General features: G+C 37.0%; 3 protein-coding genes across 7 annotated transcripts in view; all 3 read left to right on the top strand.

Moving 5' to 3' along the window:
- The window catches only part of cplane1 (ciliogenesis and planar polarity effector 1), a 60841-nt gene extending 53167 nt beyond the window's left edge, over positions 1 to 7674 (top strand). For all 4 annotated transcript variants that reach the window (XM_073914319.1, XM_021479229.3, XM_068223881.2 and 1 more), the window contains 6 exons: positions 1 to 34; positions 118 to 228; positions 1561 to 1709; positions 2582 to 2674; positions 5435 to 5583; positions 7319 to 7674. The exon at positions 1 to 34 is cut by the window's left edge and continues 22 nt beyond it. In XM_073914319.1, coding sequence (XP_073770420.1) covers positions 1 to 34; positions 118 to 228; positions 1561 to 1709; positions 2582 to 2674; positions 5435 to 5583; positions 7319 to 7429 — 647 coding nt within the window. In that variant the 3' untranslated portion in view covers positions 7430 to 7674. The remainder of the gene's footprint in view (positions 35 to 117; positions 229 to 1560; positions 1710 to 2581; positions 2675 to 5434; positions 5584 to 7318) is intronic.
- Positions 1 to 14412, top strand: part of LOC141376283 (uncharacterized) — a 778518-nt gene that overhangs the window by 563621 nt on the left and 200485 nt on the right. The gene's annotated exons all lie outside the window — the stretch shown is intronic.
- wdr70 (WD repeat domain 70) overlaps positions 9434 to 14412 on the top strand; it is a 107268-nt gene continuing 102289 nt past the window's right edge. The window contains exons 1-5 of one of the 2 annotated variants that reach the window (XM_073914328.1): positions 9434 to 9474; positions 11782 to 11826; positions 11917 to 12000; positions 13092 to 13152; positions 14119 to 14320. In XM_073914328.1, coding sequence (XP_073770429.1) covers positions 9450 to 9474; positions 11782 to 11826; positions 11917 to 12000; positions 13092 to 13152; positions 14119 to 14320 — 417 coding nt within the window. In that variant the 5' untranslated portion in view covers positions 9434 to 9449. Of the gene's footprint in view, positions 9475 to 11781; positions 11827 to 11916; positions 12001 to 13091; positions 13153 to 14118; positions 14327 to 14412 lie in introns of both variants that reach the window. The other variant, XM_073914327.1, reaches the window with a different exon arrangement.

The raw sequence follows: 14412 nt of genomic DNA, 5'->3' as shown, positions 1-14412 counted from the left end.
CGGCCAACAGGAAAACTAAAGAAGAGCGAGACAGGTATGAGTGCGTGTGTGTGTTTGTGTGTGTGTGTGTATGAGAGTGTGTCTGTGTGTGTTGTGCTCATGTCTCTGTGTGCTCAGGCTGATTCTGCAGGAGCATCATGAACAGAGAGCTCGAGACGCCTGCAGCCTGATCTCAGACCTGCTCAACACGCCGCTCCATCAGCACACACCAGCCCAGCACACACTCAGGTCAGAGCAATGCATGCTGGGATTGCATCATAACAGTCTGGCAGTTGTTGCTAAAAGAGATAAAGCTGTGGTCAGAAGTATTATTCGTGTTATTCAATAAATTGCTCATTAAATTGTATTTTATTAATGTCCACCTCTACCCCAACCATCACATTAATGTAAAAACTGTAATTACACAGAGCATTATTGATAATATTGATTAAATTACCCATTCAATTGTATTTTATTAACATATACCACTACCCCAACCATTACAGTTACATAAAAACAGTAATTATGCAGAGTTTTATTCATATTCAGGGTTCAACGCCTAGGATTTTTTCTACAGGCCCAATCGGGCCAATGGTTCCGATTTTTACTTGCCCTGCCAATATTTTCACTGGCCCCACCAAAAAAAGTTAATAGCTATTTCTTAGCCACAAATAAAAAAAATTGAAAAAAAATTTAATTTAAAATTTAAATTGTGCATTAAATGTATTTTATTAATGTCTATCCCTACCCTAACCAGAGTAATGTAAAAAGATAAGGCCGTACAATTTAGGGATGGGTAATATCCGGGGCTAGACAGACATTTGTAGCTATTTCTGCACAGTTTATTCATTCATTAATTTTTCTTCGGCTTAGTTAATTAAAAAAAAAATAATGTTTTTTCTCTAAAGATTCGGGACTTTTATTTTGGTGGATATTATGGGTGGGACGGTTCACATATTTTTCGATTTGGTTCATATTGTCGTGGTCATGGTTTTTTGGTTTGATCCAGTTAATAATGTAAGAAAAATCCTGTATTGTAACACTCAAATACCATTTATAAACACCATACATAAGCACAAAATACAAAGCTACAAAATACAAATACAAAACACAAAGTTTTAGCTCACAATACTACACAAATAATGTTTAATAGCTCTCTGAAACTGACCCTTTCAGGCTTTGATCCTAATTGTGGTGTTTTAGTGACTGTCACTTTAAATTCAAATGAGATTGTGCACTTTTTAAAAAAGGGCGGAGCTACAGACGCCTGTGTGTCAGCATAGTGGCAGATTTAAAACAAGTTAAACGCCCTATGCTAATGATACAGAGATGATCACTAGTGGGCGGGGCTTTTACCCTCTGATGGCACGTACAAAGGGAGAACGTCAATCAAACTGAATGTTACTTGATTTTTTTTCTATGCACCATCCCATCCCTGGTGTATACATATAAATGATATCATCATTAATTAATATCGTTATGGTAATAAATACAAGAAAACATCATGAAATGTCACAGATAGTCCATATCACACATCATCCCTAATACAGATGATGCTCAATGCCCTGTGCTGTGCTTCAGGAGCAGAAGTCAGTCCTCTGGGAAGCAGAAGAGATTTTCAAGCAGTCCGAGCGGCGCACACACACTAGGAAAGACTGTTGTTCTTCAGAGGAAACCTGCGGTGAAACCCCACGGCTCACTGAGCGGCAGACTCGGCCTGCACAGACCAGGTGCACCTCTTTTCTCTGTTATGGAGCCTTTTCACAAGATGATTAGGACACGTTTAACGCTCATCAGCATCTTAAATCCTTGAAAGATTTTAATGTTAACATTCATTCATTCATTCATTCATTCGTTTTCTTTTCGGCTTAGTCCCTTCATTAATCAGGGTTCGCCACAGCGGAATGAACCGCCAACTTATCCAGCATATATTTTACACAGCGGATGCCCTTCCAGCTGCAGCCCATCACTGGAGAACATCCATACAAACTCATTCACACACACACACACACACACACACACACACACACACACACACACACACACACACTTATACATTTATACACTACGGTCAATTTTAGCATACCCGATTCACCTATACCACATGTCTTTGGACTTGTGGGGGAAACCAGAGTGACCTTCTTGCTGTAAGGCGAATGTGCTACCTACTGCGCCACCTAAATGTCTGTATATTTAAAATAAAACATATGAACATTTATATGTATTTATGTATGTATTATATCATCTTCACATCAAGTTTCAAACAACTAATTACCGCTAATACAGTAATGCAGTGTCTATGAGTGCAGGACAGTAAATCTGACATGATTCTCTCTTCCGGCTGCCGTTATCAGTCTCGCACTATTGTTTACTTCTTTCTGAAAGTCTTGATCACACCATCCTGGAGTTTTTCTGTCATTATTTCAGCAAATAGGCTTGTAAATAAATGATTTGCTGTACTCTCCCATTCACTGCGCTCTGAGTTCACCAACTATGACCACTTCTGCTGCTGTGCAACACACTCATGTGAAAAGGCTCCATTGATGCTGATTGATATATGTTGTAAAGCAAACATGTCCTCAATCCCCTGATCCTCCTCCAGCCAGTGCTCTGCCAGCAGATCGGCTCTCTCAGGTCACTCGCCGCGGGATGCTGAGCGACAACAGAAACAGACAGAACAGGAGCGTTCAGCACAGTACGGATATTTTTTACACTGTTTTGAACACATTTTAATGTTAATCTGAGATTTATATATATATATATATATATATATATATATATATATATATATATATATATATATATATATTTATATATATATATATATATTTATAATATTTATATATTTATTTATTTATAATATTTATATATTTATTTATAATATTTATATATTATATATTTTCCACACACAAAGAATATAATAAAGCATTTATTAAAAATGTGCAGTATATATGTGGAGTTGAAGGCAAAATTATTGGCCCACCTGTGCATTTTTATTTAATTTTTTTATATTAAAGTGCTGTTTAATGAAGATGTATTCAGCACATTTCTAATCATAATAGTTTAAATAACTCATATCTAATAGCTGATTTATTTTCTCTGTCATGATGACAGTAAATAATATTAGACTAGATATTCAAGACACTAGTATTCAGCTTAAAGTGACATTTAAAGGCTTCACTAGGGTAATTAGGGTAAATAGGCAAGTCAGTTGTTTATTTAATTGACAAATAAAAATATTATAATTACTAAAGCTAATAATATTTTTAAGATAATAATTATTGTGTTACAGCTAAATTAAAAGAAATACGACATCGTCCAGAAGCAAAATAGTAGGAAATACTTTGTAATTTAGTTTATGTTGTCTACATCATTTGGAAAATATTTCAAATATATTGTGTTTGTCTTCAACTGTACACTACCTGACAAAAGTCTTGTGGTGGATCCCGGTTGTAAGAGCAACAAATAACAGCGTGACTTCTAGTCGATCATTTGGAAAAGTGTCAGAAGGTGGATTTCTCTGATGAATGATCTGTTGATCTGCATTTCAATCATCACTAATACTGCAGAAGTCCTACTGGAACCTGTATTGAGCCAAGATTCTCATAGAAATCAGTCAAGTTTGGTGAAGGAGAAATCATGGTTTGGGGTTACATTTAGTGCGAGAGATTTGCAACATCAACAGCCTGAGGTATCAAGACATCTGTGCTGCCCATTACATTACAAACCACAGGAGAGGGACAATTCTCCAGCAGGATAGCGCTCCTGCTCATACTTCAGCCTCCACATCAAAGCTCCTGAAAGCAAAGAGTGCTCCAGGATTGGCCAGCCCAGTCACCAGACATGAACATTATTGAGCTGATGAAGGAGGAGGTGTTGAAGATGAACACAGAGACTCTTGATGAGCTCTGGGAGTCCTGCATGGAGGCTTTCTTCTTCATTCCAGATGACTTTATTAATCAGTGATGTGAGTCATGTCAGAGATGTATGGATGCAGTCCTCCAAGCTCATGATGGAGTCAGACACAATATTCATTCTGTCTCCACTGCAGCAGGACTTTATATTCTATACTGGACATTATTTCTGTTCAGCGATGAGACTTTAGTCTGAGCAGAGTCAGACCTTACTGTCCTAATCAAATCAATAATAATCAAGGCATGATCAGATTTTATTGAGCTCAAATAAGCAAAATCTAGAGGCCTTTACCTTTCATATAAGACACTTCTGATACCAAATGATCGACTAGAAGTCAAATAATTATTGGTTGTTCCTAAAACTTGGATAGGAGACAAGACTTTTGTTAGGTAGTGTTATATTTAGTGCTATATAAAGTGTTATATTTACTATTTTAGTCAATATGTTCTCATTTGACATTAGGAGTTTGGTAACATCCAAAGAGTATAGAATAAGGATAACACAGTAGAGAAAATAAAATAAAAATAAATAAATCCATTTCTTCTAAAGGCCAGGGAGTTCTTTAAAGGATTTAATAAATTTGTCTTGGAACTTGCGTTTCGAGCCTCGAATCATGTATGTAGGGTGCTTTCACACCTACACTTTTGTTTGGGAACGTGTCTCGTTTGCCCAGTTAGCGCGGTTCGTTTGGCATATGTGAACAGGGCAATCGCGCTCTGTTCCGCGCCAAAGTTATTGCTCCGAGATCACTTGAATGAGGTGGTCTCGGCTCGATTGAAACGAACCCTGGAGCGGTTCGATTGCAGTGAGAAAGCGATCCGATCCGAGCGCGGTTATATCACAGTGTTTTATGGATATGTAATAGGCTTACGACTATATGAAGAGAGAATTATGAGTAGGGCGGGAAGTTTCGCGAGTCTCCGGATGCCCGCAAACGAGTGATGATCTCCCGGTAATCTCGCGTCTCGCGCACCCTTCTCACCCCTCCCCACCGCGTCTCTCCTCAGACACGTCGCGAGCACCCTGTCAATCACCACCAAACCACCACCTCTCCTGACAGCTGAGCGGGACGCTGCAAAATAAACCCTGACACTCTGACCAATGTGAGGAGAGTTTACTCGCACGTGACTTGTTTTAGCTCCTTTGGTCCGATTAGAAACTTTGCAGTGTGAAAGCGAACCGCTCCAAGAGCAAAGAGCAACAATGTAACAATTGTAATCTCTGTTTCAGAACAACTGAATCGATTCACAGGTTTGAACGCACCCTTAATCTTTTCCAATCTAATGTAAGACATCACTTTATTTATCCAGCCAGCTTCTGTTGGGGGGGGGTCTACATTTTTTAAGGCTCTTAAATGTTTTCCTGGTCTTTTAAATGTATTGTATTTCCAGTTGATGTCTTATGTCAAGCATCAAACAGAGATGCATTTACAAGTAGGCTTTAGTTCATGATAACCATAACAACCCTAATAAACCGATATAATCTTGTAAGTACATGACAGGCAAATATATGCTAATGCTGTGTGTTTGTTGTTGATTAGAGATGGGCAGTGGTGTGCAGTCATCCTCCGTGAAGCAGGATCTGCAGGCGGGTGTTGAGGATACTGATGAACTGAACACTGAGAGTGTGTGGAGTCCTGCAGATCAAGAGCACAGGATCCTCATGCTGGACCCGCAGCACAACACACCGGTGAGAAATACACCGCAGCACTTTTACATTCAGTCATTCAGCAGATGCTTTTGTCCAAAGTGACTTACAATCGAGGAGGCATTCAGAGACTCAGCAAGAAGAGGAAATACACACAACAACTGCTGATTATACAGAGGGACTGTTAGTGCTCAGAGTAGTACAAATGAAATCAAAACTAACCGTATTGATTTTGTTAGCTTAAACTGGCAGTTTTGTTAGATTTGTTTTTGTTTATTGTGAATTTTTAATTATATTTTAGTTTATTTTTTGACAAATAGTTTCAGTTTTTTCCAAAACAAAACAAAAAACAAAGACTAAATGAAATCGAACGAAATGAAACAAAACAAAATTCAACACAAAACATAAGAAAAACAAAACAAAAACCCAAAAGAAAACATTACATGATAAACCTAAACTAAAACAGTAAACAAAAAACAATCCTAAACTAAAATAAATAATCAAAACTCTTAACTAAACAAAAAACAAAACCAAAACTTAAAACAAGAGCTTAAAACAACAAACTAAACAAAAAAAAACGTCCCAAAACAGAACGAAATGAAGCAAATTTTTTGAATCTAAAAAATCTAAACTAAACTAATAAACAAAAAACAAAACAAAGCAAAACCCTAAAACAAAACAGAACAAATACTTTAAGCAAAACAAAAGAAAAATCCAAAAAAACAGAACAAAAATTTAAAACAAAAACCCTAAAACAAAGTTACAAAATAAACTTAAACTAAAACCTAAACAAAAAAGCAACCCTAAAGTAAACTAAAATAAACAAAAATCTTAACTAAACCAATAAACAAAAAACAAAACTAAAACTTAAAACAAACAAAACAAAAACCCTAAATAAAACAGAACGAAAATGAAACAAACCCAAAAAACCTAAACTAAAAAACAAAACAACACAGAGGGATATGAAACAAAAACCCTAAAAAAACTAAATGAATAAACAAAAAAAATAATAAAACAAAAACAAAATTCCCAAAGAACACGTTACAAAATAAACCTAAACTAAAGCAATAAACAAAAAACAACCCCAAAGTAAACTAAACGTAATAAACAAAAACCTTAACTAAATGAATAAACAAAAAACAAAAACAAAACTTAAAACAAAAGCTTAAAACAAACAAAACAGAACAAAAACCCAAAACAAAACAAAAACTTAAAACTAGTTTAAAACAAGCAAAGCAAACCAAAAAGCTTAAACAAACCAGAACAAAAACACAAAACAAAAGCTCAAAAGAAAACGTTAAAAAACAAAACTAAACTAACCCTTAACTAAATAAACAACAATCAAAACTTAAAACAAAACAAAACAGAGCAATATGAAACAAAAAACCCAAAAAATAAACTAAAACCTAAATTAAACCAATCAACAAAACAGCAAAATGAAAAAAATAAATCCAAAAACAAAACGATATGAAACAAAAACCCAAAAACTGAAACTAAAACCTAAACTAAACCAACAAACAAAACGAAACAAAAACCAAAACAAAACTAAACGATATGAAACAACCCCCCATAAACTAAAACCTAAATTAAACTAATAAACAAAATAAAACAAAACAAAAACCCAAATCAAAACAGAACAAAAAATTATAATAAAACAAAAAAAAACACAAACTCCAAAAACTAATCAAAAGGAAAATCTAAATATTAATGAAGATGAAGTATTGGATGAAGCAGTATTGAGTGGTGACTGCTGTGTGTGCGTGTGTGTGTGCTGCAGGATCTACTGGATCTGGACGCTCTCTCTCCGCTCAGCTCAGGCAGTGTGTTGAGTCGGCTGGACTGGGCTGAAATCGAGCGTTTGGTGGCGGACGAACAACAGCAGGACTGAAGCTTCTTCTGCCTCCAGATGTTGCACAGCTGCAGATCTCCACTGTGAAGGATTGTGGGATTTGTGTATGACTGGAGCATTTGTGTTGAGGGCACAGATTCCAGCAGAATAAACAGAGATGGCTCATGCTATATCTGACAGCACACAGGACCATTTACTTTAATGTGATTATCTGTAAATAAAAGCATCGTCTTGCATTTCTAAGATTCGCTGTTGAAAATCCTTTAATAAAATGTCAAGCTGAAGGTCTCATTGGTCTGATTTGTTATTGACAGCCGTTCATAATTCATCAGTAACATGTGCAGAAATGTAAATGACTATTTACAGCTATATAGTAATATTGTAATGACAGGTATTTATGTAAATAACTGTGATTATTTCATAGGTTGTCATTGGTGTTGTGTAAGTTACTTCAGGCCTGTAGCCAGCCTGGTGAAAGGGGTGGTTCTTTTTTCTCAAAAAGTGGACCTTTTTGCAACTTTACACTTCATTTTCTATTTAATTTAATTTAAATACTGCATTTCAGTGACGTTTTAAGCATTTTAGTGACGTTTTAATGGCCATAAACACCCAGCAGGCACAAGACGTCAACAGGATGTCAGATTGACATTGTACCCTCACGTCATGGGGACGCTGCATTTTGTTTAGAAATGAAAATCGGCTTGCCATCAGACCTCAACGTCAAACCAACGATAATGTCCAATCGAAAACTAGGAAAATATTAACATCTAATGATGTTACAGCTTGACGTTGTGTGGACGTTACTTTTATTACGTCTATCAGATGTTGGATTTTGGTTGCCATACCTGACGAATAAATGTCAGGATTTTGACGTTGGATTTTGGTCACTTTCTAACAACCTAAAATCAACCCAATTTCAACGTCATTATTGGACATCTAAATAACGCTGTCCTTAGACACTGACTAGCCATTGATTTTTGGTCACCTGACATCACAAGCTTAATCTAACCTAATATTAACAACTTATGACGTTGTGTGCCTGCTGGGCAATAACTTAATGCACTACAGAATGTTACGTTTACACACATATGCACAAATTAAATGTAAATGCATCAGCTTTTAACAGTAATGCTCACTACTCACCAGTACATTTGAACGAGCCACTTTTATTTATACTATTTATACTTTGAGTAATATTTACAGCAGGTACTTTTACTCTGCTTACGCTACATTTTTAGGCAAGTAGTGGTACTTTTACTTGAGTATGATTTTTCAGTACTCTGTCCACCGCTGGTTGGCATTGGCCAAAACTGATAAGTCGAAACGGCAGCCAACAAAAGATTCCACTTGATCTTAAAGCCTTTTTCGATGGGTATTTTCACCATGATGGGTCTTCCAAATGTAGGGTGGGTCTTCCAAATGTAACTAAACCTCACTCCCATCCGGGTCACTGCACCAATGTAACCCCTGCGGTCCTACGCCACCTAACCCGCTCCGAACTGGTATCGAACTGGCGGCCTCCCGCATGTGAGTCGGTTGCTCTAACAAGGAGGCTAAAGACCATGGCCTCTAGTGTCTGTCGCTAGAGGACCTTTAGAGGTCAGAGGAGTGAGGTTTACCTGCACAGCACTTACTCGCTTGCCTCCGTCACACAAAAATACCCAAACCCCCCTTGCCACGGCCCTGTACTCTATTCATTACAAATCCCTAGGGCCAGACTGAATTTTTCATTCATTAATCAATTTTCCTTTGGCTTTATTTTATAACTGAGGAAGCAGCATACGATGTGAACGTGGTTTATATAAAAATATATCTATGTCCCAGTCCTACTTGGTCCCGCATTCATTTTGAAGGAGCACTACCCTGTACTAAAATGGCGGCGTTATTGACGCATTCCTTCCAATAGACAACAACAAGGTAGGCGACATCTAATATAAATATCCATGATAAGCAGTTTCACAATAATAAGAGTTTCTCTCAGCATGACTGATGAACTTGTATTTTGGAGGGACTTTTATTTTGGCACTCTGGCGTCGCGGAAGTGTGTGATGTTATTATCATGGCCGATCAGAGCAGTGATGCTGGTAAGTTTATCAGTTGAGTTAGTTTAATTCGTGTTTTAAGTCGTGTTCGTGAGGTAAATCTGCTGAAACTGCAGGACTGTGTTTTGCTGAAGTCTGCGGTGCTTTAATGAAGCCATTTAGAGTCACCGAAGCTCTTATTATCATCACAGACTGATGCACATGTGATTCTGATGCCTGTTTAATGACATTCTGAAAATAAACAACTGTAGCCTCATCATTTATTCACGATGGCTTAACCGGACTCATTTTAGTTGTCGGTTTACTGCTCGTATTTTTACAGATAATACACTAAATGTCTTGAAATACAACGTTAGGAGTTGTAACAAGGTAGTACTATGGTATTCCTTGATATTACATGACTAAGTTACTATACACTACAATATGTATTATAACTCACATAGTCATCTCCTATGCAGAACATACTGCAGTCTACTCTTGACTGTTTTTATAATGTATTAAATTGGGGTAAATTTGGTTTTATATTCGCACATTTGTATTGGCTAACAGTAGTATTACCACATTTGTTTCGTAAATACTCTACATTCCCACATCAGTACATCCTATAGTGTAAATTAATGTAAAATTAAGGTAAAGTTTTTTCTGTTAAAGGCTTTATATTCATACATTCAGACTTTCTGCTTAATAATATCGTTTCAGAAAAGCATTGTTTGCAAATTAAAAATAGTGAAGTTAGCAACCGATGGCTATCAAAGTACAGCATTGTTCAGTCAAATAAATGGTGCTAATGTTGTTTTGTAGTCATACTTGCTTATGATTTCAGTCTGAATACTAAAAGTACCAGCATGTCACAAGTTGTCACTGAATAAATGTGGAAATATAAAACCAACTTTGGCGACGCAGTGGCGCAGTAGGTAGTGCTGTCGCCTCACAGCAAAAAGGTTGCTGGTTTGAGCCTCGGCTGGCTCAGTTGGCGTTTCTGTGTGGAGTTTGCATGTTCTCCCTGTGTTCACGTGGGTTTCCTTTGCGTCCTCCGGTTTCCCCAACAGTCCAAAGACATGCGGTACAGGTGAATTGGATAAGCTAAATTGACTAGTGTATGAGTGTGAATGGGTGTGTGTGGATGTTTCCCAGAGATGGGTTGCTGCTGGAAAAGCATCCAATGTGTAAAAACATATGCTGGATAAGTTGGCGGTTCATTCCACTGTGGCGACCCTAGATTAATAAAGGGACTAAGCTGAAAATGAATGAATGAATAAATGTGAACTAAAAGACCGACTCTTTTGAATCAAATGACTCTCTGAATCATTTGCTGAACATATGACCGCCATAAACACTATAAACTATGAAAAAAAAAAACATTAAAATATGATCAAAAATATTTTTTATTTTAATTATTTTTGCTGTGAACCGCCAACTAATCTAATTAATTACACAATTAAAGGCACTAAGCCGAAAGAAAATGAATGAATAAAACCAACGTCACCTCAAAAACCTTTGTGTACTTTAAGTTTACTGGACATATATATCAGGTTTTGGTTTAGTATTTTTACCCATGATATAATGTTTAGACTTATAACATGGCAGTACTATAGTATTTGTATACTTTACTTACTATACATTATTATGTAAAGTATCATAGACCCAGTTTGTTCAGTTTCTTCATAATGATCAGATGTCTGTTTGCAGCACTGACTGCTGTCTGATAAACACCCCACTGGATTATTACAATTTATTACAATTACTAATACTACGTTGGACCCCTCCTTGAATTCATGGCAGAGATTCAGCAAGCTTCTGGAAATATTCCTCAGAGATTTTGCTCCATATCGACATGATAGCATCACACAGTTGCTGCAGATTTGTCGGCTGCACATCCATGATGCCAATCTCCCGCTCCACCACATCCCAAAGCTGCTCTATTGGATTGACATCAGGTGACTGTGGAGGCCATTTGAGTACAGTGAACTCATCGTCATGTTCAAGAAACCAGTCTGAGATGATTGAGCTTTATGACATGCTGCGTTATCCTGCTGGAAGTAGCCATCAGAAGATGGAGACACTGTGCTCATAAAGGGATGGACATGATATAATAATATTGACCTCAAAATGGCTTTAAAAAAATTAAAAACTGCTTTTATTCTAGCTGAAATAAAACAAATAAGACTTTCTCCAGAAGAACAAATATTAGAGGAAATACTGTGAAAAATTCCTGAATCTGTTCAACATCATTTGGCAAATATTTGAAAAAGAAGCAAATTCACAGAGGGGTGAATAATGACTTCAACTATGTGTGTATGAAAAGGACTCAGTGTTTGCGTGTGTGTGTGTGTGTGTGTGTGATCTCAGGTGCAGATGGAGACCTCTCCTCCGTCATGGGCTTCTCTGGGTTCGGTGAGTCTTCATCACACAGTTCTGAAATCATCAGCTGAAGCCGGATGTTGTCTGATGTTGAGTTTTAATGCACGTTTCTGTCACGCTCAGGGAGAAAAGCTCGAACCTTTGACCTGGAGGCCATGTTTGAGCAGACCAGGCGGACGGCCATCGAGAGGAGCCAGCGAGTGTTAGGTCAGTCTTAAAAAAAAGAGAGAGAGTTAACATAAACCATCACTAATCATATAAACAATAATAAGTAGTGCTGGGCAAACATTAATCGAGACTAGTTTAATTCAAAATAACATTCAGGCGTAATTTAAATGTGTGTACTGTGTATATTTATTACGTATAATAGGCCTGGCACACTAATCAACACATGCACATCACATGCACATGACCTCAATCATTTTTGCTGATGCAATATAATATATCGCTCATACATAAACACCAATTCTAGCAACATTTGAAAAAAAAGTGCTTTATTTCTTCAGTTCAGCACATAAGAAGATATTTTGAAAAAGCTAAAAGCCTGTAACCATTGACTTCCATACTAGGAAAAACCAATAATATGGAAGTCAGGGTCCAACATTTCTCAAAATATCTTCTTTTGTGTTTAACAGAGGAAAAGAAACTTATAAAGAAAGCTCAGCTTCAGCTTTTTATTTTTACAGAAATGTACCTTTCTAACTTCAAAAGAGTGCCCTGGTTGCATACTTTCAAGTATATTGAAAAAATAGTCTTATTTTACAGAAAACCCCGTAAATGTTAAGATGCATGTAAAGTTTTACATATTTACCAATTTATTTTTTCAATAATTATCTGATAAGCACACAAAAAAGTCAGATTTTCAGCTTTTTTTGTTAAGTTTATTTTCCAGAATCTATCGTTTGTCTTCTTTTTATTTGTTTTTTTTTGTTTTATTTTATTCCACCAGGTGGCAGTAAAATGAAGAATAAAAATATGTTTGCTCTCTTATATAGATTCAAAAAGATAAAGGTTTATCTGATGTCAGGAACAATGTATTTTTACTATATATATATATATATATATATATATATATATATATATATATATATATATATATATATATATATATATATATATTTTTTTTTTTTTTTTTTTGCACATATACTCACATACTCAAATTCAAAAGCCACTTACATTATGAAAATGCTCTCATTTTGCAGAAAACACTCTTTGAACTTTAAACAAGGGTTGAGTAAATGACAGAATTGTAATTTTTGAGTGAACGATCCCTTTAACTTTGAGTTTTCCTGTTCCAGAGGATCGTGAGAAGCAGGAGTTGGAGGAGAGCCGGCAGAAGGAGAAACCGTCCACATCCAGGTACATCATCATCATCATCATCATCTTTATCTGCTTAATCATGTGCAGATTTACACTCTATGGGCCCTATCATACACCCGGCGCAGGCCGCGACGCAGTTGTTTGAACACACTTTGTTATTGTTGTTCTTTATTAATTTGCTGGAAATTAGAACTGAATTTAGAAATAGTTTTGAAACAAATATTTGCTCTTAACAAACAAAATAAATTATTTATAGGCTAATGGATATCTGTGCGTACAACACGTTTCCCTATCCACGAGAGTGAAAGTAAATAAAGAGGAGGCTCGTTCTTTATCCTCGTGCTGCAGATGCTCTGTTTCACTGTTTTCTCTCTAGTGAAGCGTTCAGATTTTACACTTACACAGTCGTCATGTAAAAAGCAAGTGCACCATGCCGCGACGCAACAGACTCTTAAAGGGAATGTGAGGCGAGTCTCTGATTGGTTTATTCTCAAAGCATACCTATAACTCATTAAGAGAATAGGCTCAACCCTGTTAGACCATGCGCCACAGAGCAAAGCGGATTTTTCAGAAGTGGATGAGGACATGCCCTAAATCCTTTAGCGCCCTGTGCTTTAGACTTTGCGCATGGATCGTCCAAATTGAGCCCTATGTGTCTGTTGAATGCTTGATTCTGATTGGCTGATGAGCATTCTAATGCCAAGTACAGACTCGACATAAACAACAACAAACATTAAGACATAAAGACATAAAACAAAGACCAGGGGTGCCCAAACTTTTTTTTGTGAAGGGCCAAAACCAAACCTGATTGAGGCTAGTGGGTCCAAGGTAAATATAGGCCAACTTTGGCCTGCGTGCCCTACTTTGAGCATCTCTGACGTAGACATACAAAACTCTCTCTCTCTCTTAATGATTGAATCCTCTCGATTTGAAAAGATGAACCCTTATGACTGGGTTTGTGGTCAGATATGGTGACGTCTCTCTCTCTGGTGTGCCTGTGGACAGGAAGCAGCAGCCGGACAGTGATGACAGCGACTCTGATGTCATCGGTCCTCTTCCTCCACCTGCTCAGGCTGATGATGAAGATGATAATGATGATGATGATGGAGTGGTCGGACCACCGCTGCCACCCGGATTCATGCGCAGCACTGCTGACGATGAGGACGATGATGATGACGGCAATGAGGAGGATGATGATGATGATGATGTGAGTGTGTTTGTCTTCTCATTTGTTCCAGAAAACATCTCCATAGCAGCGGATTAGGTCAGAATATAACTGGATTGTTTATCGGGATTATT

Source organism: Danio rerio, chromosome 10, assembly GCF_049306965.1.
Source record: "Danio rerio strain Tuebingen ecotype United States chromosome 10, GRCz12tu, whole genome shotgun sequence".
Taxonomy (NCBI): Eukaryota; Metazoa; Chordata; class Actinopteri; order Cypriniformes; family Danionidae; genus Danio; species Danio rerio.
This window is presented reverse-complemented; position numbering and strand designations above follow the sequence as displayed.